We start from the raw sequence: 27,819 nt of genomic DNA on the forward strand, positions 1-27,819 counted from the left end.
GAGGCAAAGTTTTCTGCGGCTGTGCAGAACAGGCATAAACATTGTTCCTTTTTTTTTTTTTTGTTTTAGCTATTACTGGAACATTTGGAGTGTCTTGTCTCCAGGCACGAGCGATCTCTCAGAATGACTGTTGTGAAGAGACAAGCTCAGTCTCCAGCAGGAGTTTCTAGTGAAGTAGAAGTTCTCAAAGCACTAAAATCTTTATTTGAGCACCATAAAGCCCTTGATGAAAAGGTAATGAAATATGCTAGTAAGCATCTTCTCATTCTGCCCCCTCTTTCTGTTGTGAGGACTGTGCAGTTGTTCATACTGAAGTTGTGGGAGTCTCTGAATTTCCTCTGTATTAAGATAGTGGCTTTGCTGTAACCGCATCAGTAACTGCTCTCCTAAATTAATATGTTGCATTAAAGCAAGGTGCTGTAGCTTATTCTAGTACTTCATTAACTATGTTAATGTAAACTAAGCATGGTTCAGGGGCAATATGTTTGTTGTAGAAATGCATACATTTGCTTACCTGTATAATACCAGGATTTAGCCTTTTGATTATGTAATATTGGACTAGAGAGAACAGGAGGCATGTGCTTACACTGATAAAATTTGAATTAAAGGATCTCCACCCTTTAGTTGCGCCTGATGTTGGTGGCAGGATATGCAAGTCGTAAAGCTTACTGTGAATTTTGCTGCCAGCTCATAGTTTGCCTAACTTTTGTGACCCTTGTATAAAAAGTCTGGCAAATTATTTTAAGTAGAATTCTGTCTCCTTCCGTGTTTGTAAATAATCAAAAGTGCACACACTCTGTGCCTTACAAAAGGATAAGCAAATTCTGGATATGTTTAATTCTTGACTAAATTGTTCAGGTCATGTTGAGGTATGATTTGCTTATGACAAAAAAGGAAAACCTAGATTTTACGGTATGCGTTGTTTCTCTAGGAGGTTTTTCATAGGATATGGTGTAATTAGTACTGACTCAAGATTAAGCAGGTATCTAAGTGTAAGTGGAAATAGTGCCATTTTTTTATCTGAAAGGGCATGGCAGCGTGGCAATAAATGAAATTGATTTCTTTTTAATTTGAATGATTTCAGTTTATTTGAACTTACCCTTTCAGGTAAGGGAGAGGTTACGAGTAGCGCTTGAAAGATGTAGCTTATTGGAAGAAGAACTAGGTACTACACATAAAGAGGTAGGTTTCTTTTAAAAAAAGAAGAAGTCTTCATGTATGCATTGTGGGTGTTTTAGTCAATATTTGTACACAGTAATTTATGCAGTTATTAATGTTCATTTTCACTACTTGTTTTTGTTATTTTGCCAAATGGGATAACTAATTTTTAACTTAGTCACTTTGAAAGACCTGGGAAGGGGTGTGTGGGGGGATGACACAGAGCACAACACAACAAAAAAACCCAACCCAAAACATCCCCCCCGCCCCCCCATCCCCTCTACACCTCCCAAACCCAACAAAAATCCCCAACAAAAAGAGTTCCTATGGCTTTAAAGTAAGAGTTTTTGGGTTGCAGGGGCCTAAGTTTTTGAGTACCTGTGCCATATTTTATTACTACATATCTTGCAGTAGAATCAGTAATTGTTTTGCTGCTTTGCTTTTGCAGCTGTTCTTTAAGTTATTACTGAGAAGGGAATTGACTTGAAACATATGTATGTAAACTTCTCTTTTCTTACAGTTGATGATTCTGAAAGAGCAAAATAATCAGAAGAAAATGCTTCCAGATGGGATGCTGGATATAAATCATGAACAAGAAAATACACCAACTACAAATGGGAAGGTGCACAGCTATTTACTTTCTTTAGCTAAGTCTGATTTTTAATCATTAACTATAAAATTTTAATTTTAAACTGTAATAAAAACTTTGAGTGATGATCTAATTTAAAAAGTCTCAATTACCATAACTTCAATCTTTTCACTCTATCCAATAATAAAATTGTATCAGGGGAAGGGTATTTACAGGTAAGTAACAGTTTGGTTTTCAAATTTCTGTGTAACGTGCTAATGCATTTTTTTATATATTTTTTTTTTCCTCCCCGGCCTCCTTAATAGCGATCTTCTGATGGTTCTTTGTGCCACGATGAAAACCTTGCTAAAGTGATTGAGCTCCAAGACATCATAGATAAGCAAAACAAAGAGCAGACACAAATGAAAGAACGTCTTACTGCTTTGTCTAGTAGAGTAACAGAGCTGGAAGAAGACCTTGACACAGCTAGAAAAGACTTAATAAAATCTGAAGAAATGAATACAAAGTTACAGAGAGATGTACGAGAGGTGAGGAATAAACTGTCAAAATTTGGGTAGTCGGAAACACAGCTGCTTTAGAAAATTTCAGTGTCATTGGTGCTTAGTTACACCTTCATGCTTTTTCATGTCTTTGATTTGATAGGTGAGAATAAAATTGTTCAGGGCGTGATGGAGCTATTTTTTGTTTAAAAGACCAGTTGCTTAAGAGAATTTGTCTTCAGAATAAATCTATGATTAACTAGATACTTCATGTCTATATTAGAGATTTAACATTGCAAACTTTAACATTTTCTTGAAAATATGCTTGATCCTGTCATAAATGTTAAGCTTATAAAAAATTTAAACTTAATGAAATTTTAAAGATGTACATGGTTGAGGAATCACTTTAATTTCAGTGATATGATTGACAGTTCCTGTTACTGATCAATCACTAATCTCTAAGGTCCTTTGTACCGCGGTGTACTGCATGCTTATTAAATAGAAAGGGAGCTTAGTTAAATTGAAAAACTCTCTCAGATCGTCCCCAGGAAGTACAGATTTGCTGTTTGTGCGCCATTGAAAAGGGAAGTTGCAGTAGTATAGTAAAGACCAGTCTTTTAAAGATTCACTGTTGAAAAAACCCCAGAAAAAGTAATTGAACTTGTAAGCTGGAGTGAGACTATTCTTTCTACTTAATTTTTTACTGAATGAAATAAGTATATCTGTTTTTTTGTTACTAGTTTTGGTTTGTGGGTCTTTTCCCCCCAGTTTGATCACTATGTAAGTATCCCTTATATTCTAAATTCTGTCTTGTCTTGCATAGACTATGGCCCAAAAGGAAGACATGGAAGAGAGAATTACAACTCTTGAGAAACGCTACCTCGCTGCACAACGTGAAGCTACATCTGTGCATGACCTCAACGATAAACTTGAAAACGAAATTGCCACTAAAGACTCCATGCATCGACAGGTTGTAATCTGAAATAAGATGAAGTACATTTTGCTCAGCCTAAAACTAATGGAAATAGTGTTTGTACTGTACTAAAGCTCTTTGCTTTTAGGAAAATAAATACTGCCTGTGATGTGCTGTTGCTAGCAATTGTTTTTCAGTAACTGGAGGAGTGCATTGTGCAGAGTTGTACCCTGGAAATGAAGATGGAGACTGTTTACTGAGGAGGGGAAATGGTTCTGAGAATTTTAGTGCACTTGATCATGGTGTAGCCAGGGCTGCTGTTCCTACTAATTGTGGATTTTAAAGTTAGTATATGTGTATCCAAGCATCTTTAGCTTCATGTGTGAGAATTACTCATTCTGAGCTAAACCAGTTTTAAAATCTGTGTAGTGTGTAGTGATTTTTATAGCCTGTAATAGAAGTAAATGTTGCCTTACTGCAGGAGGAAATTCGGCATGTATTGACGTGAAGTCGCCCAACTCTGTAAACCAGAAATGGTTGTTCAGCCAATCAGTTTCTAACTACAGGCAAGCAACTCTTAGTCAACAAAAGAAGTCCCTTTTAGTATAATTCGTTAAAAGTTGTACACACTTTAAATAAAAGTAAATTTTGCAGTAGTATGCATGGTATTATTTAAAATATGAAGGAATTTTTCCTGTGATATAACTCAAAGTCTTAGCACAGCCTTGACATAGAAAATTCACTGGTTCTGTGCTGCTTCCTGTACTGTAACTGTTTATTTGGTGATGCAGTTGCTTTCAGAATACACAGAATTGCAGAAAAAAAATCATACAGAAAAAAGTTTTCTCATGTAATGAAAAGAAGGATGCCCCATCTTTGGTTACGAAACCAGTTTTGAACAGTTTGTTCTCCATTGGTCTAGTAGAGGCAGTAATCTGTATGCTTACCTTTCTTTTTGTTGAAAATTAATTACCATTTTAACACTAAACATTTGCTGATCGTAATCCTGTGTAGAGTGAAGATAAGAATAGGCAATTGCAAGAACGACTGGAACTAGCTGAGCAAAAGCTGCAGCAGACTTTGAGGAAAGCTGAAACTTTGCCAGAGGTGGAAGCTGAGCTGGCACAGAGAGTTGCAGCACTTTCAAAGGTGAGTCAGTTGGGCAGCGTCCTCAAGACTCTTCTCTGTTGGTGTCCTGCCACACAAAATCTGTTCTTAGTGTTGATTTTGCTACATTGTGTTTCTTCCCCCCCCCCCCCCCCCGCCACTAGTTTAGAATACGTTTCCTCCCTGTTTTCTGTGCTTTCCATTCATCTCGCTGAACACACTCTGGTTTACCTCTTTATTTTTATTTTTATTCCCCGCCCCCCCCCCCTCCAATTTTGCTCTTTGGATCTTGAGCAGGTTTTCTGTTAACTCTGTTATAATTCGGAAACACACTTTCCTAATGTTATTTTATTGCTTGTTATTAAAATTCATTCAATAATAGGCATAAAGTCTTTTAAAGCAGGAACTGTTTCTGAAGGGGAAATCCATATTTCTTCCACTGTTAAACCAAGTGAGGAATGTGGGGAGAGAGAAGTAACAGTAGTCATTAAGACTTTTAGAAAGCTGCAAATGGAATAATGAAGTCTGAAGAATTATATGTAGAAACTACAAATGAGCCTTTTTCAAGTATATGTGTGTGTTTTCTTTTAAAGTCTTAGTTTCAATTCTTTCCCTGTTATCTTTCCTGTCCCTAACTGACTCTGTAGTCTGACCTTTTGTCTCCTGGGAGCTCTGCTGCTAAAGATGCTAAAGTATTGGAACTTACCACCAAGCTTAGGAAGGTAGAATTTGTATATTAGTCCTTGCTTCTGCTTGCTGCTTTCTGCTTTGTCATGGTTACTAACAAAGGGTCATATCGTCTAGGCTAGTGAGGAAAAGCTGAAAATGCATTTAGTTTTTACTTTTTTTTAATTTTTTTTTTAATTATTGGGGACATGAATGAACTGTTGTTGCAAGCTCATTTGCAAATAGTAGTTGATTCATGGTACTTAGGGGTGAGAGGCTTCATCATTTTGTTACTTACCATATGAGCTCTTACTAGGTTCTTTCAGTAACAGAAAGGCCTCTGTTCTGCATTGTGTATTACCATAAATGGCAGTTGCGCAAAGCATGTCAGATAAATTATTGTGCTTCAGTATTTCTATGCTTTTGAAACTTTTTTTAAAAACAACAAATGCTAATTTTGTTTTCAAATTGACAGGCTGAGGAGAGGCATGGCAATATAGAGGAACGACTGAGACAGATGGAAGCACAGCTAGAAGAAAAGAATCAAGAACTGCAAAGGGTACTGTGCATATTTTTGACAAAGATATAAACCTGAAAGAAAGAATCTAATTCCCTTAATGGCTGCCTGTCCCTCAACAAAGCTCTTTTTATTTCTCATCTCTAAAATAAATCCAGAGTTTAGGCTGACTGATAGTTAGGAGATTTTAGCCACTGTATTATGGCTAACCTTAGATATCAAGAAAAAGCTGAAGATCTCCAGTGGGAATTTGAAAATGTGTTTGGAAATACCTAATTGCTAGTCATTCTTTCTAATAAGACAGATCAAAAAGTTGCTGAATTAAATGACTATGGAAAAATTGATTCCTGGGTTATAAATAATGGAATTAGTTCTGAAATCTGCTGTTTTTTGAAGCGTAAGCTCAGATTTTCAAGCTTCTGATCTTGAAACAGATACTAAAATCTTAAGCGTCCCTTATACTTCCTCACAGAGTCATGGAGGTACATGCAATATTCCTGATTTTTTTTGAAAAATATTTCTGTTGAACAAAATACTTTTGAATTAAAGAAAGCTTACTGGCTTTACAATGTGGAAATTGTTATAGACAGTAAATTTTAAGTTATTTCAGTAGCTTTTATGTATCTTAGGCTAGACAGAGAGAGAAGATGAATGAAGAACATAATAAGCGTTTGTCAGAAACCGTTGATAAGCTTCTGTCTGAATCTAATGAAAGGCTCCAGCTTCATCTCAAGGAAAGGATGGCTGCCTTGGAAGACAAGGTAACAAGTCACATTCCAGCATATACATTAATTAGATGTTCACGTTCTGTAGTGATTTGTGTATTTTGCAATGTGTCTGTAACTTCATTAAATAAATAATATATCCTTATTAATAAGTAGTTGGTGATAAGGCTATTTTCTAGTGCGGATTTTGAAAATATATTCTTAAAATTCATATGGTGGGGTGTGTTTTTTGGAGGCTGTCTCTGGGTATTGTACTACAGTGTTGAGAAGGCATCTTTTAAGAAGCTTTATCCTTTCCTGTTTGACTGGTGTGGACTGCATAAATAGGTTCATCCAGTGTAATACAGGAAGACTAAAGAATTGGGACTAAACGTTGACCCTTTTCAGTTCAGTTTATTTCCCACTGTTTTTGTCTGTTACCCTGTCATTGGGAGATTCTTGCCAGTTGAAATAGTCTTGCATTTTCTTCCTCGGTAGATAATTTTGAGGTGGGTTATATGAATATAAATGGACAGTTCCCTCTGTTGTCAGTGCACATCTCGAAGCTTTCCCTGTATTCAGTTCATCTTCTAACTTATGATGTACTTCAGTTTCTTTCCCTTCTGCTTTTGGATCTAGGTCCTTATGGATTTTTCTTCCATGCATGCCTTTAAGTTGAGTCCCTTATTATGCATGGAACAAAGCAGTGTCTTTTAAAGTAGCACTTTGCTTGTTGCTGACTTTAATTGCTTTGTCTTGGATTAAAAAAATACTTTGTTTCTTTTACTGGAGGAGGAAGCGATCTTCTGGGGAAATGTTTCAATAAAAGCTGAGTGGCTTTTGTTTTAGTCATGGCAGTAAAATGCTTCAGTTGCAGTATGTAGCGATATGTTCAGTGTTTTAATAAGTGTTTACTTTCTCTTGCATTCATGTCAACTCAGTCCTCATCCCTCGACCATCAGTCAGGTATCTAACATGTCTTTCCAGAATTCCAGGACTGTGCTCCCATCAGATCATTACAAAGATTTAGTTGCTTCTTTCCCTGCTTTTGTGCTCGGAACTGTGAGGAATTGAGTATTGTAGCACAAATGTGGGTCCCGCTGTTTCTTGTCCTTTGAGTTAATTGATGAAGGTGCTTATCAGCTGGCATCTAAGGCTGCAAACTTTGTCTTGTGTTTTTTAGTTAACATCAACTGCTTCCTAATACTTCTGAAATTCTTATGGGCCTTGTTATGACATCAACAAGGTTGCTCTAACATTCTTTATAAATTCAGTTTCTGATAAACAGCTGGTTGTGGTTTGGTTTTTGAGTTTTATTTTTAAAATGCTTTAATGTTGGGGGGCATGTCTTAGGGTTTACTCCCCTTTGCCTTCCAAACTCTTAACTACGTTATGAATAATGAGGAAAATATAGTTGTCTTTCACTGTGAGTAACAGCTTCTAGTAAAGTATTCTTGCTGCGGCTTCCAGCTCATTCTTTTATGATAAGTTGGGAAGAAACATTCAGGTAAAATTTTAAAGCTTTCTTCTGATCACTTGGGCTCTTTTCTCAGAATAATTTGTTCACATACGAAGTTTTACTTGCATCTTAAAGGTGTAATAATGGTATTACTTACCTCAAGGAAATGTGTTTAGCAAAACTTTTTGGCAATGGTGGAAAAGGAAATGAAAGTGACCCAGTTATAAGTTTCCTATTAAAGGGAGAATATCTTTTTTTTTCTTTTTTTTTTTTCTCGGTATCACATACTATAGTCAAATGCAACAATTGAAATTGGTTTTGATTGTTGTAGCTCTCAAATGTTTGTTAATTCTGAGGTGATTCTGAGTCAGAATTTGGAAACTGCTTTGAGCAGAGTTTGTAGTAGTCAGTAGCATTTATGTTTACTGGAGTTGCTTAGAAGTCGTGGTATAACTATAAAGATAACAGTTCTGTTGTTAACAACGGCTCTTAAGTCGGTGAGTGTTGTAGTTCTGGGGGTAGAGTACTTCCAAGGAATTCCTGTGTAATAATGTTGTAGGTCAGGCAAGTAAAAATAAAACAAAAACCTAATGGTAACAGCCAGGAATGCTTTAGTAACCACTCCATGAATTACTTTGAATTATTTCAGCTGTCTAATTATTCCTTTTTTTTATTTTCTAAATTAGTTTTCTCGAACGGAGCTTTAAAAGGCTGGTATTGGTATTAAATTTTTATGGCACTTGTGCTATTATTAAATCTATTATTTAGAGGGCTGTACACCTGAAAGGATAAACCCTCAACTACAATCAAAGTGAAATGATGTGAGCAGTAAAGTATCTGTAACTTAAGCTGCATCTTTGGATACTCATCTTGGTTACGGTTTAAGAGTTGAAAGCTTTTATAAGTAACATAATTTGTGATGTATTTCATTTTAGAACTCGCTTCTTCGAGAAATAGAAAATGCAAAAAAACAAATAGATGAACTTCAGCATGAAAAGGTATAATACACATTTCTGAAATACTATATTGGAAAATAATTGCTGCATTGCTACCTATTTTTAGTATCCCCCTATTTACGGGGGATTTGAATTTCCCCGTAACACTTAACATTACCTGGAGTGTTAAAAAGTAGGGAGCTGTTATTGCTTATTTTATGGTATTGTGTTGCCTCATTTTTATGATGATTTTATAGGTAATACATAGCTTTTTAGTCAAAGACTTAACACATTTCTAAATACGTAAAGTGGCTGGATATACTAACAGTTTGCCAAAGTTTGAAGATGGCATAGAATTTTTATACTGTTGTATGTATGACTTTGAACAGTAAAAAGAAAAGAGAACTGCTTTTAATGTTGGGTATTTTCCCCTAAGTTTTTTCATATATCATTGGGTATCATGAAAAACGTGTTCAGCTGATACTTTTTTTTTTTTTTTAAGTCTGGGTTGTAAGGAGAGAAATATTTATTACATTTGGCCGCTCCTTCGCAATAGCAGCGGTCTGGTGTTTAGCTTGTGCTGGAACTGACAAATTCCCCTCTTGAATAATAGTGGTGGGGCCTTTCAATTCTTTGCATCCTTAAGCAGTGACGCTTGATTTTGTCATCACACTATCTGTTCTGAAATGATACTTGGTATTGCTTATTAAATCATAGGTGTTGTACTGCATGTCCCCAAATCATTCTAGTAAGTAGCTAGGCCAAACTGTAGAGGCTGTGATTCTGTAATAAAATGAAGAACGCGTTCAGAATATTTTGCAGAATGTGCTTTGGATTTTTGTACATGTAGGCCAGCAGTTTTCACACAAGGCACAGATGTTCATCATCAGCCACTTTTTATTAGCCTTTCGTTTTCTCATTCATTGGATTTCTCTGTTGTGAAATTCTGAGTTTTAGAGCATGTAAAAATGTCCAAGTTAAAAGAGAGTGTTTTTAGAACCTTTTGTGCACAGTTGCTTGAAAGATCTTGTTTCTTATTAAATATTATCACTACATTATAGTGAATTTAATAATATGTGAATTTTATTTAGTAACTGTTTTTAAAATATATATTGTCATTACCACCTAGAGTTACAGTATAGGGAGGCCATAGTGTTCTTAGATGCTCCTTCATGATGGTGCTGTAATGTGTATAGCAATAAATTTTTAGATTTTATGTCATTGAAGGGTACTTCTTACAATTTGCTATTTCTGAGTTTCACAGAAATGAGATCAAAAGACTAAATGTTAGTTTATTAGTCGGTATTTGACACTGATTATTTTAAAGTGTTTTATGTATTTTATCTATTTATTTTTGCAGGATCAACTTGTATTAAATGTTGAAGCATTAAGGGCTGAAAATGACCAAGTGAGACTCAGAGCAACATCACTTCATCATAGGTACCAGTACTTAATTTTAGTTCAGTTTTTTCTAATTTCTTTAAATTTGCTAAATGTGATTTTTTTCTATCATAACTGAAAATACTTCAGTCATAGCTATAAAATGTATCAGTTTTTAGAGCATATAAAGCAGTTTTTATATTGCTTAAAGAAAAAATCGGCGCTAGTGGGACAAGAGGAATCATTTGGGTGGCTGTTTTGGTTTGTTTCCTCCAACCCCCTACCTTCATAAGGAAAAAATGTTTCTTTGTGTTCTAGCCGACCAGATTTCAGATACCCCATGACATCTTCATCTGTGGCTGACAGTCACACAGACTCCTATGGCACCTCATCAGTGTTAAGGCGTCCCCAGAAAGGACGTTTGGCAGCTCTCAGAGATGAACCTTCAAAGGTAATAGAACTCTGAAATTAAAATAAAAATAAAACTTTGGCCACAAAATAGATTATTAATGAGGCTAACCTATTGCAAGGAGTTTATAGAATTTTACTAATTAATGCACAGCTACTAGTCTTTTTAATTGTTAACAAATAATTGCAAAATTATGATTTTGAACTCCAATTTGGTTTAAGTACGATAAGCCTGTAAAATATAATTTGAAACAGTCCTACTGTTGTGTTTATACGCTAATTTAACGTTGCTGTTCTGCAAGCAAGTCTCAGTCCCATTCAGGACACATAAGTTCTCATCACACAAAGCTGATTCTGAAAGTCTTACTGGATTTGATAGCAAAATTGTACTGTAATTTATAGTGTATATAGCCAAGATAGGTGATGATTCCATTTATTCAATGGAGCTGTCCACTTTTAAATTTAATTAAATTAACTGTAAGATGCGAAGTTTTCTACATCATAGCTTTTTTTTTTTTTTTACCTTTCTCAAAACATTGCTGTCTTGGTGGATGCATTCAGCATGTAAGTGGGCTTTTTAAAAATTATTGTAAACATCTTGAAAAGCAGTAGAAAAGTCATATTTTCCCCATTTGAGTTTGGATTATTTTTTTTTCTATTAATTCTTTTAGGTTCAAACTCTGAACGAGCAGGACTGGGAGCGAGCCCAGCAAGCAAGTGTATTGGCAAATGTGGCACAAGCATTTGAAAGTGATGTGGATGTGTCTGATGTTGAGGATGATAGGGAAACTATATTCAGTTCAGTTGATCTGCTGTCACCAAGTGGTCAGGCTGATGCTCAGACTTTGGCCATGATGCTTCAAGAACAGTTGGATGCAATCAACAAAGAGATTAGGTATGGTCTATCTGCTGTTAAGGTTTTGATAAAAATGAGTTTCTGTGAAACTAGAAATCCTTTTTTTTGTGGTTACTTGGGAAAATGGTGGTTGCCCGTTCAGTTTCCTTGCAGGGGCATTGACAGAAGTAACTGGTTTGATTATGCCCAAGTACTCTTTTCAGGTTCTTTGTCTTTAGTCCCGTTACGGAACGGACTGTGTATTACTAGTTTAACAGAAACCCTTGTGTGGTGGTAACAGCAGTAGTGTTGACCACTGTTTTTCAGATTGGATTAGATTTTTCCAGTGTGCTGTTTTGTCTGATAAGTACTGCTTCTTTCTAATGAAAGTGTCAGCCATTCTCTTTATATGGTACTTGTTTGAATGTCATGTTCCATTGAAACTTTTTTTCTTTTAGACTTATCCAAGAAGAGAAGGAAAACACAGAGCAGCGTGCAGAGGAGATTGAAAGCAGAGTGGGTAGTGGAAGTTTGGATGCCCATGGCCGATTCCGGTCCATGAGCTCTATTCCCACTCCCTATGCAAGTGGTTCACTTGCTGGTTCTTCCCCACCTGGCAGTGGCCGCTCCACCCCAAGGCGGATTCCACATAGTCCAGCACGAGAAGTGGACAGACTAGGTATTATGACACTGGTAAGTAACCCTTAACTTCAGTTTTTCAGAAGAGTGTTCTTTTTCTCTAGGAAATGGGTTGTCTGATTTTTCCCTTCCTCTCCTTCTTACTCAGCTGTATTTTTCCTTTCTCTAGGTTTTTCTACTGCTTCCTTTCAACTTCTATAAAAAGTGTAAGATACAGTCATAATCATTAGGAAAAACGTTCAGAACTCAAGTCTATTATTTGGTCAACATCTCATGCCTAAGTATTCCTTCTGTTGTTATGGTCTTGCTTCCGACTCCTCTTCCTAGAAGAAATAATGTTTTCTTTTCAACCCCTGGTACAGCAATCACTTTCTGCCTCTGCTTTAAACTTTATTTTTAGCAGTCCACTGTTCTGCTAAATATTCAACTAAAAAGTGATTTACATCTATTGCATTAAACTTTAAGATTGTAAAAGTATCACAACTGTTTTAATATTAGTGAGTGCTAGTGTCTTGTTTTAGCCTATTAAGACAGGTAGGTAAAAGAGGTATCTGTTAGATCTAGTAGGTGATGAAATAGTAGCTTGGGCTTAGCAGCTCAGCGAGTAGAGGAAGATGGATCCATTCTCTTGACAGTCCTATGACTGCTTAGAGAAATTAATCAGTTTAGGAGCTGCTTTATGCATGTAAACCTACCTATAAAAACAAGATGCAAATTTTCCACTTTTGTGTTTTTACATATATGTTAAACAAGCCTAACAGTTTCTCATACCTTTTACTAAGGAGCATCTTGGATACAGGTATTTGTTTGCAAGCACTCTCCAGGAAAAGCTCCTTCTCTAATTTAGTTCTGTGTACATTACCTTGTCTCCAGATTTGCATATGCATTTGGGAACTGCACTTATTAGTTGTATGTGCAATGCTATACTTACTAGACCTTGTTGTCTTGGATTACTGTACTTGTATCATGCCTATACCATCCCAATCAGTAGGCAAGGAATGCTATCCATCACTGTAAGAGCAAGTGGACTGTAAATGACAGACTTGGCTCATTTAGTTCTCTTACAGGAGTGTTTAAGAGCAAGGATTTCGGCTAACTTCCTTTGGCTTTTTATAATGAATGTGTACATGTAACAAAAGTTCTGTCTTTTTTTTTTCTTTAATAAAAAGGAATTACTTTTCTTGATTTTTTTTTTTTTTTTTTTAATTATACTAGCTCTAGCCATATATTCAGGGCCAAGGCCACCTCTTTTACAGAAGTTTCAAAATGTGGAGTGCTTTATATTCTAATATTTCACAGTAATAAGTAGTTAAGCTAAGTACTTCTCTTAAAGCCTTATACAATTTTCAGTAGCTATTTTCATGAAAACTAGATCAGAAAAATGTGTGCGATATTAAAATCTAATGTAATTGAACAAAACCCCTGTAATTAAGCTCACTTTAGATTGTAAGAACTGTGAATCAAAGGCACTTGATCTGTTGTTTGCAGTTGCATTTGTCTGATATTTTTGTCCCTGGCAACTGATTTGTGAAAGCTTTTGTGAAAGTTTGAAAACAAGAAGCTATACTTCTAAAATTACAGAACAAGAGCTTTCTAGAAACTTTGAGAAAGGCTATTATGAATTGTTAGACTGAATGAGTTCTTGAAGTTCATTTTTTTTAATAGAAAGTTGCATTGGTTTATGATCATGAAGGCAAATTAGCTTAATGTGAACTGCAGTAGGGGTATTAGGCAGTCCAGTTAACTGAAAAGCCCTTACAATTATGATTAATTAAAAAGCATCAGCATCATAAATTGTGCAACCTATACCTGTCTTGAAAAGTTCTTGTAGACATATTTCATTCCATATGGTAAACGTACTTATTTTTATGGGTTATCAGATTTAATAGATGAAAGATATCCAGCAAGGGTAAAATGAGCCTGGTGCTCTTTGTCTAAGAACTTGAGGAGGGACTAGATGATCTTTAAAGGTCCCTTCCAACCCAAACTTCCATGGTTCTGTGAACTTATGATTTATTAACATAGTACTCTATGGTCAGATTGAACAAAACTTTACATAATAATGCTGCATAGCTTGCATGTATTCTAAATAAAAAAATACTAAAGGTTGTCATTTGTGGGAGGGAAACAACACAAAATTCCTCTCCCATCTCCTCCCCAATGTCAAAGGGGACTGTCTTAATTTTTGGTTACAGCCTTTTGAACCAATTTGTTGTAAATGCAATGATAACTATTAAAAAAAATCTAAATTAAAAATTTCTCAGCATTGGTCTGAATAATTTGGTAACTTACTTGTGTAACTCAAGGTTGCTGCCTTGCTTTTTGTGCTGGCAGAGATGAGAAGTACCAAGGAAGTGAGATAAGGCTTTTGGAGTGGATAGAGGATAAAATAAAACCTGGTGGTAGACTCTTGTTCAAACATTTCAGTACTTTAAACTTAGTAAAAAGAACGCAATACTGTTACCGTATAGAAATCAGCTATTGTTGGTACTCACTCAGTCTTTCACAGTTATTAAAGCACAGCTGCTTTTTATGCTATGTAGGAAACAACTGCAGAAATCACCGAGGTGTGAGAAGGGACTAGTGCAGACAACGTATTAAGCCTGCTATGGTGACCGTGTAGGTTATATAGTTCAAGGCAAGTCCTTGACTGGAAATCTCACCTTTTTAAAAGCAACACCTTATACCCCCATGTACTTTACTGATTTTCTTGCTGAAGATAATACACATTTTGTTTGCTAATTTGCCTATGGTACCAATACATTCAAATATCGACAGTACTTTTGTAGGTAACCAACTATAAATCTTGATTTTTTTTTTTTTATTTTTTTTTTTTTTACTTTTCCCCTCTTCAGGGATACATTTAAGTAATCTGTGATTTGAAGAGTGCCTCATACTCCGTATCTTTCTCTGTGCCATTGCTAGAATTGTTATTTATATTCTCCCTAATATGTTTTGTCTGTGCTAGTTGTTTCAGTCTGTGGTATAGTTTAAAATAAATACAGCTTTTCCAAATTTCTTTTCTTTTCATGCATCTATCTGTCAGCCTAGTGATTTAAGGAAACACCGTAGAAAGGTAAAAATCTTTAGTTTGTTTACTGGCATGGCCTTTCATCTCCTTCCCTGTCCCCAAACTAATTAATGGATTACAGGAACATAAAAGAAAGCATTTGCAGGGTAACTCTGTAACAAAGCAAGATTATATGCTCTTTGATATTAAATATAAAATAGCTTATAATTTTAACGTAAGTGTGGGTTGGTTTTTTTGCTGGCATGGGGGGACTGTTGTGTCACTTTCTGTTTGTAACCACTATTCTGCAATCTTTGTGAAACAATACTGAATTTTAAAGGTCTGTTAGTGCACACAAAAATTAGTCATTTTCTGTTACTGAAACTTTGAGGTAGGCCATACCCACAGGTATGTAGAAACTGACTTCATAGAATGGGTAATCTCGCTAATGATTATTTAAACACATAACAGTGAGAATCAAGATGCCTTCTTTTCACAGGACTCTTTGGTTTTCTGTCTTTGCGCTTGCTTAAACTTAAATTAGGTATATTAGTTTTATGGTGCTGAAGACATTACTGTAGTTCTTTGCTCTGTGAATGAATGAATGAAAGATGAGTGCTGCTTGCACATTTTACTAGCTAAGACTGAAATTTAGTAGTTTGTCACTAAAGATAACAGAAAACTCGGAGGTCAAACAGAAAATAGGCAACTGCAGATGGTAAGGGCAAGAGTAATCCTTTAACACTGAAATAATTGATTTTTCTTTTCAGTATTTAGTACCATTGATATTGCATTCATGCTTTGGCATTTCCAGCTAACCCCTCAAGTTTTCATTCATATTTTGTTAGTCTCCAGCTTCTAGAGAAGAGGTACGAGATGACAAAACCACAATAAAATGTGAGACATCACCACCTTCTTCACCTCGATCTTTGCGTTTGGACAGAGTCCAAAAAGGAGCTTTGCATACAGTGAGCCATGAAGATATCAGGGACATTAGAAAGTAAGTAGCTGTGAATAGGTCAGACCTACCTTAACTTAGTATTTCAGCTCATCAGAATAAAATCCTGAAACTGCAAAGCTGTTCAGTCTGGAGGATTTTAATCTAGATATTGAAGTGTTTCGCAAAAGTAAAGAGTATGAACACATAAATGGGTGATTATTACATAAAAAAATAATGCATATTTTGTAAATGAGCAGGGATAGCTTGACGTGAAGAATTCTTCTGGTACTCAAGGCCTACATTGTTTACTTCATATTTAGGAAATTAAAGATGTAGAATTCCAGTCGTCTTTCATAGGTTGGAATCTAGGTCTGCATTTCGAAGTAAGCTGCAAACTGCCATCATTTTAATTGAAAAAAGTTCTTTTCAAAGTGCCTAAGTATCTGGATGGATTCCACTCAAGTATTTCAAGCTTTTGTTATCTGCCTTAATTTGTTCAGGAACTTGTGTTGTCAACTTTGGCCTCTCTGAATTGCACTTTAAACACTTTCCTTTCTTAAAAAATTAAGAATTGCTTTGTAGTTCCATGCTATAGTGTATAAATATTATCACTTCCTTTCTTGCATGATTTAGTTGTTTCCACTGTTTATTTAATGACATGTGTTTTAGTAGATACATTTCTTTTCATGACTCATTAAAAGCTGAAATTAGATGTCATTATAGAGTTACTGAGCTTTCATTAACTTGCACAGAAACCTGAACTTGTTTCTCACTTTGTTATGCTAGTGAATGTGTTGTACATGCACTCCTTTGACTCCTTTTCTTGTAAAGTTCAACAGGCTCGCAAGATGGTCAAACAAGTAATCCTAGTAGCAGTAACAGTAGCCAAGATTCCCTTCATAAAGCCCCCAAAAAGAAGGGCATCAAATCCTCTATTGGCCGCTTGTTTGGCAAGAAAGAAAAGGGACGACCTGGACAAACAGGCAAAGAAACATTAGGGCAAGGTTGGTTTGTTTTTTATCTTGGGTTTCTTTTTGCACAGTGAGAGAGCAGGGTACAGAATACTGAATATTAATGATGTATGTATCAGTATGTGCAGATTTGACTGGATTATTTTGGTGCTGATGTACACAGTAATTTTGGAACTAGTGACACTGAATCTTCCAGTAGTTCCTTTTATTAGTGTAGGATTCAGGATCAGCTAGTTGGGTATATTGTTATCTTTTAGTCTTCCACAGCCAGGTTGTTGAACCTTATTGAACTGTTATGGCTTGTTTTGTGAAGCAAAAATTTCAACTGTTCTTTGGAAGTGAAAGAGGCTTTTGTTAGGATTGACATCAACAGTCATGTCTTCACTTTGTACCCAAAGGAACCTCCCTTGAAATGAACCCAGCTGGCTTAGCAAATGCTACAGTGACCTTTGTCTTTTGTGTAATTCTTTGCATAAAGCAGCATCCTTGAAGTTGACACCAACCATAAGTGGTATGGGAACACTGAGAATTCATATTACAGGTGGCTGAAATGAGATTCTCAGTGTGATTCCAGCTGGCTTTATTTAGGCAGCACATATTTTAGTCCATACCAATCTGATTTTCCTATTTTTGTACACCATTTTGATGGATATGTATTCAACTAGGAAATGGAGTGATAGATCTGCTTGGAGGTTTGGCTTTGTATATTTCTGATCAGTAATATTACAATTTGTTTGGGAAAAGCAGTAGTGATTTTTGAGTTACAGCTGGCCAAACCAGACAAGATAAGACTGGTTTTTTGTTTGTTGTGTTTTCTGTATTTTTCTTTTGTAGTTGGCATGGCAGAAGCAGATAGTTCCTCTCAGGATGCATTAGGTCTCAGCAAGCTTGGAGGTCAGGCAGAAAAAAACAGGAAAATGCAGAAAAAGTAAGTTATCAAATATTTTTAATCTGTTGTTAAGGAATGGCTGTGTTTAAAAATGTTTTGTTTTCTCTTTTTGTTTTGTTTTCAGGTGTTTTTGCCTTGTATGTGCTATGGCTAATAAGCCTCTGTAGAATATTTTTTTTTAATTGTTTTTTCCAGAACATCAACAGTAGCGTAGGTTGTGGTAAGTTTGAAAAGAATTTCAGTGCTGAAAACTTATTGTTGAAATGCTGTAGTAAACAAACTTGAAGATAAAAGTGGAGTCTTATCAAACCTTCCCCCAAATGTGTTATATTTGATACCTGCTTTGGGTTTAATCCATTTGGAAGATTTCCCCAAAGCTGCTTTTGGCTGCTACTTGCTCCAGAGTGTAAAAGAGTGGACAGAGTGAAAGCAAGAGATGTTCTGTGCAGGCATCCTTCTGTATGCATTTGCTGGTTCCTTTCTAGCTGGGGACTCTGAAAGTCTTTCCTTTTGTGTTGCAGCTGCTAACTGCTGCTGCGGTCACTAATTTTTTCACTTCTGTTTGAAGTTGTCTTGACATTTGCTCTCATACGTTTCAGCAGCTGAAACCTTTTTTTTTCATTGCACCATACTACCCTGATAGTCACAATTTATAAAAAAAAGAGAAAATTTCCTTTTTTTGTGGCCTTTTAGATATGTAGCTACCTTTTCCTAGTCATGAGAATTTTTTCAGTGTGTCCAAGAAAATCTGTAGTTTACTGTTCAGCTTCTGAATATCTATCACATGCTTTGTTGTTCCCAGACTTAAGAGATGAAGCAAAGACTATAATAATAGGTGAAAAATAGATATTGCTACTAGTAGAAATCTTGACTTAATGCTTATATGGTAATACAGGACACACTCAAATTTGTGTAAGACCAGACATTCTTTGCATTTTTCCACCCAAAGTTTGAGCCATATACCTTAAACTTTTGTTGCTTCTGTTCTGTTCAGCTGTCTACTCTGTGTCAAAAAAGCTGACCAAGATCAGAAAAGTCTTGCTTTTTTACTTGCCTTCTGAAGACAGAATAGCGAATGTTGAAAGTGTGCAAATTTTCTCTTTGCAAGAGATTTCTTGCAGTACCTAAGTTCTATTAACAAATAAGAATAAATGCCTGGTGACTGCTAATGAAAACCAGCAGTGTGTTAGTTTGAAAAGTCAGAATGGAATGTGGTTTTGTTTGTATAACAGAATGCTCAGCTGTTTTTCTTCAGACTGTTAGACTGAAGGCAATCATACATTATTATGATCTGGTATTTTCCCTTTTCTCCAGAGCTTTAAAGCCATACAACATCTTGGTTGAATAAATAGTTTTAGTCTGGCCATATCTAAATTGTGGTAGGCCTGTTCTTTGAACAATATAGATCTTTCTGAATACCAGCAACAAATTTCATTCTAGAGTAAAACAATCTATACTGTCTTGCTTTAATAAATGCAAAAGAATGCAGCTGCAGATAAATCATGACTTTTTTTGGTAAACATTCTGCTTGTCAAATTTACTGGTATTACTTAAAGTATTCCTGTTGGTTGCTTAAAAGGCAAATGTCTATATTAAACAAATGAAAACTTTTAGTTTGAAGTTGCCTTGCCTAGCTATTAAACATGGGTACGTGCTTATTCACAGGAAAGTAGCTATGATTCAGATATTTTAGTGAAAGTGGGTATGAAACAAGACTGTTGATGAAAATAGGTATTATAATGTTTAGGTTCATTACTGTTACTGCTGAGAGCAGTAGCAGGGCTCTTTTGAATTTACATGAGAAGCAAATCTGCCATTTTAAAAATCCCAGCAAGGTACTTTAATCCAGCTGTTTCGGAATCCTGACAGGTATTCTGAACATAGGAAGCAATATTATCACAAAGTATCAGATGCCTTGCTGCCTTCTTGAGATGCTCATTATCAAAAAGAAAGTGGTAGAGCTGCCTTGAATTGCTTTTCATTTTGATAGTGGAGGAGGATGGTGTTAAAACAAATCCTTGAGGCTGACTGTTCACTTATAAAATCTTGTATTCAGCAAAAAGAATTCCAGTTACCTGAATGCTTGGAACAATGACAGCTACTTCTATTTATAGCTGTCTCTAATCCCTATTTGCTTGCTTATGTTTCTGATTTCTGCATGCATGCACACAAACAGGCTGAGGGCAAAATTCAATGTCTTCACTAACAAAACCTATTTATAGTTACAGAATTGAATTACAGTATACCTTATTTGTCTGGTTTTGTATGCATTTGAGTTCAGTTTAATCCTAGTTTTATATTTTTCCTTCATTGTTTTATTTTCCTTTTGTTTACCATTTGATGTGGTAGTGCAAAATCAGGGTAAGTTTATTTTTATTTTATTAGGATTGTTGTGAAAGTATGATAAATCACATTTGGATTTTTTAGCAATATATTAAAAGCTCTAACTCAGTCTAATTCTGAGAGGAGATACTAGATTTGAAAGAATTTATTGTGAAAATGTGTTGCTGAAATAAATCCAGTGTCATCTAGTTGTGTGAAATCTAGTTCAGTGTCTTGTCTTAATTTGCATGGTGTGAGTGTTTATAATGGAAATATTAAAGCCTACTTAGATGGAATTAGTTTTGTAATTTGGCTTTTGAAGGTTCTTTAGCCATAATAAATACTTGTGGCAGTTCATGTCCAAGGTAGATGTATTTCTGTAAAACTGTTGCTCTGTTTACTAAATCTGTTAGTGTTTTGTTCATGTTGTTCATTATCTTTGTGAGCTGTACTATTGACAGTTTTTGCCACAACTATATTTGTGTTTTTGTGTGTACACCACAGCAAATTTAATACTGTATTAATCAAAAAGGAAGGCAACCCTAAATTTAACTCTCCTTAAAAAAAGTTATACACACAAAGTTAATTGCGTACCTGAAATCAAAATATAACAAGGCTATTAACTTTCTACTGGTGCTTTGCCTGAAGTTTTCATCTCATGTTTTGCTGCTGTTGCCTTTCAGTTATAACACTTTGCTCATTCTTCTCCACCACACAACAGTGGTTTTGCTGCTCCGAACTTCTTCCATACCAGTTAACGGAATCATAGAATCTTTTAGGTTGGAAAAGACCTTTAAGATCACAGAGCCCAGCCAGTAACTTAGCATTGCCAAGCCCACACTAAACCATGTCCCTGAGTGCTGCATACACACATCTTTTAAATACCTCCAGAGACCGCGACTCAGCCACTTCCCTGGGCAGCCTGTTGCAATGCTTGATAACCCCTTTGGTGAAGCAATTGTTCCTAATACACAACCTAAACCTCCCCTGGTGCAACTTGAGGCCATTTCCTCTTGTCCTATCACTTCTTACCTGGGAGCACAGACCTTCGGTTCCATCCAAGAAGTCTGGAATATAGCATTCCACTTTGGCTACAAGTTCTGGATTTATCCATTCCCATGCAGTCTTAATCCAGTGATGAAATGACTTTGCTCTGGGCTGCTTTGTTTTCGTTGTGGAGTTATGTATGCTTGTCTGCCAAGAGCCATTCTAAATACAAATATTTCAAATGGTCTTTAAAAGGCCTCGTGTACTACTACATCAAGCACCTGGAGTTTTGACGTAATTTCTTGTCCCGCATGACCATGATTTGTTTGTTCTCCGCAGCTGGTGTTAGAAGCTTTTTGAATGTGTCTATCAAGTGTTCTCCTCTTGAGCAGCACATTTGGTCTCCCATTCCAAGTGACGTTCAGCCAATAATAAGTCTGTAGACGACTATCCCTTGGTTTTGTCACCTAAGAGTTATTCCAGTCGCCAGCTACTCCTTTGACTTTCTTTCGCACTTCCCAGTGCCAGCTTTATACCATCTGTTAACATTGCTAACACTATTGCAATATTCTTTTTATCTTGCAAAGATATGAGGCTGGATTTTGCCCCCACGTCTTAAATGGCATAATTGATGGCCTGCGAAATGAAACTGGTGTGTCAGTTGCGACCTTTACATAATCTGGTCATGTATTGCTGGAGTGCAGCAAGTATCTTGGTGAAGTTGGAAGGGAATTGTTGGAAAAACAAAGTTCTCCACTGTAGGAAAAATCCACTGAAGCATCATTTGCAGATGAAGCAGCAGTTGCTGTTGAATTCTTCCTATGAAATATTTTGTGCCTGTGCTGTTTTGAACTTTCAGCTTAATGATTTTCAACACAAGCAAGTTTTCTATTTCTTCTTGCGTGTGAACAAATTGCGCAATTAATTTTCCACTTCATGAATGCATTCCTCTTTGGATCCATTGAATAATTTCTGCATAAAGTTATCTTATAAGCATTTTTTGGTTTGTTTGTTTCTATGTCTACATGTTTGTCTCCATCACGTAACCCTTCCAGCCATACAATTGCTTTCTGCGTGCAATACCACCGTGAGTTTCAAGTTCGCATCATGACCTATCCTTATGCTTTTGGTACATTCCCTGTACTACTCTTCTCAAAACGATGGTTAACCTGAACTACGCAGAGAGACTTATAAAACTACCAGAAATTACACTGCAGTTCTCAAAACTCCATACAAAAACCCAAGCAGCTCTATAAGCTGGGGAGAGGCAGTGATTGCACGCTCGTGGGGTCATCCTAGTGAAACCTGAGGCTGCTTTGGGCATGTCTGTGCTCTTTCATCACTGGTGGTCCTCCCTCACTGCATGGTCGTGTTATCACAAGCACCAAACAGAAAGATGGAGACAAAGACACCAATTCTGAAGTTAAACTACTTGGAAAAAACCATTGTATTCCTTTCTGGCAAATACAGTATTAAGCATTTTATTCTGTTCTTACCAAGCACTATTTTATAATATCTCATTCATTTATTTTTCCTATTTTTTAATCTTTAAACAACAAAGTGAAGCAAAACTGAATGTGTTCCAGGCTAGTGATTTGTGAGATTAATGTCATATGTTCTACAGTAGCAGGAAAATACCTGATCCCTTATTCATAATTTAGAAATAGATATATCTTTCTGAACCATACAAATATGAATTAGCTTTTACAATAGTGTCTTTGTCAGTGAAATCTAACTACAGAGCTGCTAACTGCTGAACACTGTTTCCACATTAATTGTTGGACCCTGGAATGGGTACATTAGAGTGATTATTTGTACCCAGTAATCTGGCAGTTCCTTCCTTCCTCCCCTTTTGTTGTTCCTGGGCAGCGCTTTTAGTTAGGTTAAAGTATTGGGAGGCTCTTCTAGAGTGATAGGAATTTATTGACGTGCAGGTGGAGAAGTACTATGTGGTGATAAAACAGTTGCTACTATATTTATTACTTCGTTGATTATTTTTTTTATAGCTAGTTATTCACCAATATAACGCGAGGATCCTAAGTATGCTGCCGTGTCTCAAAGAGCTGAGTACTGCATATCTGTTTCGCACTAGTAGCAAAGAAAGCTACTAGTCAGTCAGTAACCCCTTCTCAAGATGTCTTGTGTGATAGTTTTTTTAATATCTGTAACTTTTAAATATTTTATCATCTTAGATCTGTTCAACAATACAGTTATGAAGGCAGGGAGGCCACACCTTGAATCCTGGGTTCAGCTCTGAGCCCCTCACTGCAAGTGGGATGTAGAGGGGTTGGAGCATGTCCAGCACCAGGCAGGGGGCTGGGGCACAAGGCTGATGGGGGGTGGTGGGGGGAGCTGGAGGTGCTCAGCCTGGAGAAGAGGGGGCTCAGGGAGGACCTGATGGCTCTTTACAGCTGCCTGGCAGGGGAGGTTGATCTCTTCTCCCAGATAAAGGATAGAACAAGAGGAAATGGCCTCAAGTTATGCCAGGGGAGGTTTATATTGGATGTTGGGGAAAATGTCTTCACTGGGAGGGTGGTCAGGCACTGGGCCAGGCTGCCTGGGGAGGTGGTGCGGTCACCGTCCCTGGGGGCGTTGAAAAAGCATGTAGATGTGGTGCTTGGGGACATGGTTTAGTGATGGAGTTGGTAGTGCTACATTAATGGTTGGACTTGTTGATCTCAAAGGTCTTTTCCAACCTAAATGATTCTATGATTCTAAATTGTGAGAAAAGGATAAATACATGACATAGAATCTTGAATTTGTAGTATTGCTGTTCACCTTAATTCTATACTCGCAGGCATGAATAAAAAGCATAAACCAGTAAAAACTCCCCAATCAGGTGTATTTGTTTTTTCTAAACTTCTGAGGAGAGTGAGTGGCAACTTAATCGTATGCAACTAGCTTTCGAAGGCAGCTTAAATATGCTTTTTTCAGACTTTATCCATTTTTTCAGACAGATGTATCTGGGCAATATGGCATGCTTATACCCGCAGCACTCGTTTTTGTCTCTCGGTTTATCAAACATTTTTGGCAGCTATTTATAGGGATCTTGTGGGCTTCCATTGTTTCTGTAAGCTGAATTGTCAATATTAAACTTCAGTCTTTTCTGTTTCAGAATAACAAAGGAAGTTGTGTCATCATAGGAGATGAAAGCTGAGTTTCAGTACACTGCCTTTCAGAATATAACTGCCAAAGCGTGGGTCTCTGGATACAATGGTTGTCTGAAGCTGTGCCTGAAATTCTGACAGGCTCGCTATTGCAGACTGAAATTCACCAATTAAATGGTTACTGTCCCCATTTCCAGCCTTGACAGCCTGATGGACAGTACCATTGCGATGGCATGGGTATCTGATATACTCATAGATTTCCACAGGTTTCAGATCTGCACCTTGACAAATGACTGCTTTGGTTCAGTCTCATTTGCTGAACAGAAAATTGCAGCGATTGAGAATCTGACTGACAAATAAGTCTGACCTCTCCAGTTTGTGTTGGCAGTGTTGGTTAGAATGTCAGTAGCAGTTTCAGGCACAAATTTCTGAAAGGCAAGGTCCAGCATCTCTGCCACTCTGAAATGTCCTATCCAGTTCAGCTTATATCACGTGTGCTGTGGCTGCCTTAGTGGGTGTATCATACAAGGCTGAGAAAGGAAGAAAGCTAACGATTGGAAATGAGATAGTAAATTGAATGCAATGTTTAAATTATAACATCTAGTTATAACTGGTTTCTCTTAGTTATTAATAACTCTTTCTACAATTGTAGGCATGAGTTGCTGGAGGAAGCCAGAAGACAAGGTTTGCCTTTTGCACAGTGGGATGGGCCCACTGTAGTTGTGTGGTTGGAGGTAAGTGGTCCCTCCAAAATAAATAAAAGATAAAACCCTCAACTTACAGACTTCTGAAGATTTTAAGGCTTTGGAGCCGGGAATGTTTTCCAGATCCTGCTTACTTCCTTTTTTTGTGTTTCAGCTGTGGGTTGGGATGCCAGCCTGGTATGTGGCTGCTTGCCGAGCAAATGTGAAAAGCGGTGCTATCATGTCGGCCTTGTCTGATACAGAAATACAGCGTGAAATTGGGATTAGTAATCCTCTGCACAGACTGAAGCTGAGGCTGGCCATTCAAGAAATCATGTCACTAACAAGTCCATCTGCCCCTCCCACCTCAAGGACGGTAAGGAAAGTGATCCAGCATTAAACATCTTTTAGAACCATCAGAATTTCCAAAAATTCTGCTGTAAACATGTAACTGAAAGGACTTGAATTTCAAATAAGAATTTCTGGAAACATTAAATTGTAGAAGAACACATTATTTAAATATAGGGTGTTTCTTCCTTTCATGAAAATTAAATGAAGGAAAACCTACATTTTCTTTCTCAAGGGAAAGAGAAGTTAAATTAGTGTAAGTATGTAATCCAAAATGTTATTATTTGCCTCATCTTTTGGCCTCAGAAGAATTTATGATACAGGTGAAGTATACATCTGCATACAGAAACTTGTAAAGTAGTTGGAGGCTCTTTTAATCCATGTATAAGGCCATTAACTCCAAATAACGATTTAGACTAAAACACTAGGAGTCCACCTGTTTCTCTGTACTATAGTATGATTCTAGGCACTTAAAGTTAGTGTGAATTTCCTTTCATATGTGAGCCTGCTCTGCAATCTAAAGCTATTTCTGAGATTCCTGGGATTACATACTAGACTACAAATGTATTTTTTCAGATTAGAGCAGAGTCAAGTGTTTGCCCATTAATTACATCAGTGTAAGCTATTTATCACATTCAATTTTGTTAATATCTTTGAAGAAAAGTGATCCATGTTAATAGGCTTTTATTCCATGCCATTACTTCCAGTAGATGTACCTGTACTTAAGACCTTAGAAACCATTGCTTTTGCCCATGCCTGCTCCTTACATGTACCGATTGCTTATATGTTCTGCAACCTTTCCTCTTTGTTACTGCTTTCCTTTCACTGGATGGGATTGGTTCCCTGTGGGGTCATATTAGACCACGGGAAATGTCTGGGTAACACATGAAGAAATGGAAAATCTTACAGCCACACAACAAACGGTTAGTTTACAGTGTTGCCACTTCTGTTCCTTAGAGTGCTTTTCCCACTTTTTGAACATTTGAATCAAGTGCCATTTGGTCTTTTTTTCTTTTTCTTTTTTCTAAATTAATGCATTAAAATTCTGGATCATTGCTGCTTCTAATTATTAACCTTGTAACCTGCATCTTGATAATTTTTTTTTTTCCAGAAGGGGGTGGGGGGGTGGGAAATCAACACTGATAAGATTGTAAACGAAACTCTTTCTAATTTGTAGAATGGAGCTCTGATTTGTTTAACTAATAGACAATTTGAATTACTTGTGCAGAAATTTTTTCTTTCCAGAAATCTTAATCAATAGATGAGGTATACAGCCTGTCACATGAAAATGAGTGCCTCGTGTATTTTTTTTACAATGCATGATGCTTGTTTTTTCTAGATGTTTTTGGTATGCAGTAGACTTAGTCTTGCAGTGCGCCTTTTAACTTTGATCTCCTTACTAAACTTAAATACTAATACATATGTGTGTTCTTTTGCTTTTCTAACCACGTAACAGGAAGATGAGGAGGGAAGCTGGGCTCAGGTTGGAAACTTTATGTAATATTATAGACTATATGTAAACTGTGAAAATTTAGAGCATTAAAGAATCTGGTTTTCCTTTATAGTTTATGTGACTCTTGTTGTGGCTTGGGGGTTGGTAGAGGGGGAAACTACAGGCCTATCTCTGTGTAATACATACTTTTATATTTAGGTGATTTAAATATTTTCATGTTCTAAGGCTTCCAAGAACTAGTGGTTCGTTATTGAAAATTTGTAAAATACTTTGTTACGTAGCACATAACAAAAAAATGTTATTCGTAAGGATTTTTAATATTAGGTAGGGCTGTTAGGAGGAGGAAATATTCAGAAGCCTTTGTTATCATTAGCTTTCAAAAGAGTTACCTCTAGCTTATGAATCACCAAAATGTAGTGGAAAGTTACTCTTTGAGTATCGGTTTATGCTATGCATTGAATGTGCTAGATCAGATTTTGAAATAATTTCATAACAAAGCGTGGAATGTTTTGGTGGGGGGATGGTTCTCTAGGAAGCCAGAAGTCCAACAAGAATCTCTGATCAGTGCAGAAAGGCCCTGTTCAATCCAGCCACCCTCCCAGGTGTGCCACAAGACATACTGAGCCTAGATGGTTAAGTAGATTTCTGTGCACTAATTCTGTAATCCTTCTTGATTAACTGTTTTCCCGTAAAGTGGTGACAAATCCTAATTGTATTTTCAGGCATTGATACAGTTGAGTGTTTTATACAGGGATATAAACAAAACTGGGGATTTGCCTGTGACCCATATCTTGGGACAGTATAGTCTCTTGCTTGGCTGCCCTCCAGCTTAAACCCGTTTAAGTCCCATTAACTGCCTCTCAGATGCTCATTTGCAGATTGTCAATGATGACAATCATACTTGCCTCCCTGTTACAAGAGTAGCATGCTCTTCCAGTCTGCTACCTAGCGATGGCTTGAAGAAATGCATTTCAGTGTGGCCTTCCTCTTTTCTGTAAGATGCTTCCTCTAGAGGAGAAATAAAGCTTGTGACTTTTAATTGTACAGTAAAAATGAATTATTACCTTTCATTTATGAAAAAAAAGAGCTGCTGGTTTTTGTTGCTCAAGGAATGCTTAGGTGCACGGTTAGAAACTCTTCAGTTTTCTCAAAAAAAAAAAAAAGCGCCTGGTGATTTGCAGGTCAAAAATGCAGTGAGAAGATAAGTCTTTTTTTCCTTTTTTCTCTCCCCTCCACCCCCACCCCCCACCTTTTTTTTTTTTTTTTTCTCTCTTAAGATAAGGACCAACATTTAGAATTGCTTGTTCTTTCATAGTGGGG

At 36.6% G+C, this 27,819-nt stretch overlaps 1 protein-coding gene across 3 annotated transcripts in view; it reads left to right on the plus strand.

Moving 5' to 3' along the window:
* Positions 1-27,819, plus strand: part of PPFIA1 (PTPRF interacting protein alpha 1) — a 61,234-nt gene that overhangs the window by 22,631 nt on the left and 10,784 nt on the right. For 2 of the 3 annotated variants that reach the window (XM_055814597.1, XM_055814596.1), the window contains exons 4-24: positions 70-234; positions 1,108-1,182; positions 1,679-1,780; positions 2,053-2,274; positions 3,050-3,196; positions 4,154-4,288; positions 5,388-5,471; positions 6,059-6,190; positions 8,528-8,590; positions 9,888-9,967; positions 10,226-10,358; positions 10,987-11,210; positions 11,609-11,843; positions 14,836-14,865; positions 15,648-15,799; positions 16,571-16,743; positions 17,545-17,638; positions 24,668-24,749; positions 24,874-25,074; positions 25,907-25,969; positions 26,503-26,529. In XM_055814597.1, coding sequence (XP_055670572.1) covers positions 70-234; positions 1,108-1,182; positions 1,679-1,780; positions 2,053-2,274; positions 3,050-3,196; positions 4,154-4,288; positions 5,388-5,471; positions 6,059-6,190; positions 8,528-8,590; positions 9,888-9,967; positions 10,226-10,358; positions 10,987-11,210; positions 11,609-11,843; positions 14,836-14,865; positions 15,648-15,799; positions 16,571-16,743; positions 17,545-17,638; positions 24,668-24,749; positions 24,874-25,074; positions 25,907-25,969; positions 26,503-26,529 — 2,619 coding nt within the window. The remainder of the gene's footprint in view (positions 1-69; positions 235-1,107; positions 1,183-1,678; positions 1,781-2,052; positions 2,275-3,049; positions 3,197-4,153; positions 4,289-5,387; positions 5,472-6,058; positions 6,191-8,527; positions 8,591-9,887; positions 9,968-10,225; positions 10,359-10,986; positions 11,211-11,608; positions 11,844-14,835; positions 14,866-15,647; positions 15,800-16,570; positions 16,744-17,544; positions 17,639-24,667; positions 24,750-24,873; positions 25,075-25,906; positions 25,970-26,502; positions 26,530-27,819) is intronic. The other variant, XM_055814598.1, reaches the window with a different exon arrangement.

This window comes from Falco peregrinus, chromosome 9 (genome assembly GCF_023634155.1).
Source record: "Falco peregrinus isolate bFalPer1 chromosome 9, bFalPer1.pri, whole genome shotgun sequence".
NCBI classification, from domain to species: Eukaryota; Metazoa; Chordata; class Aves; order Falconiformes; family Falconidae; genus Falco; species Falco peregrinus.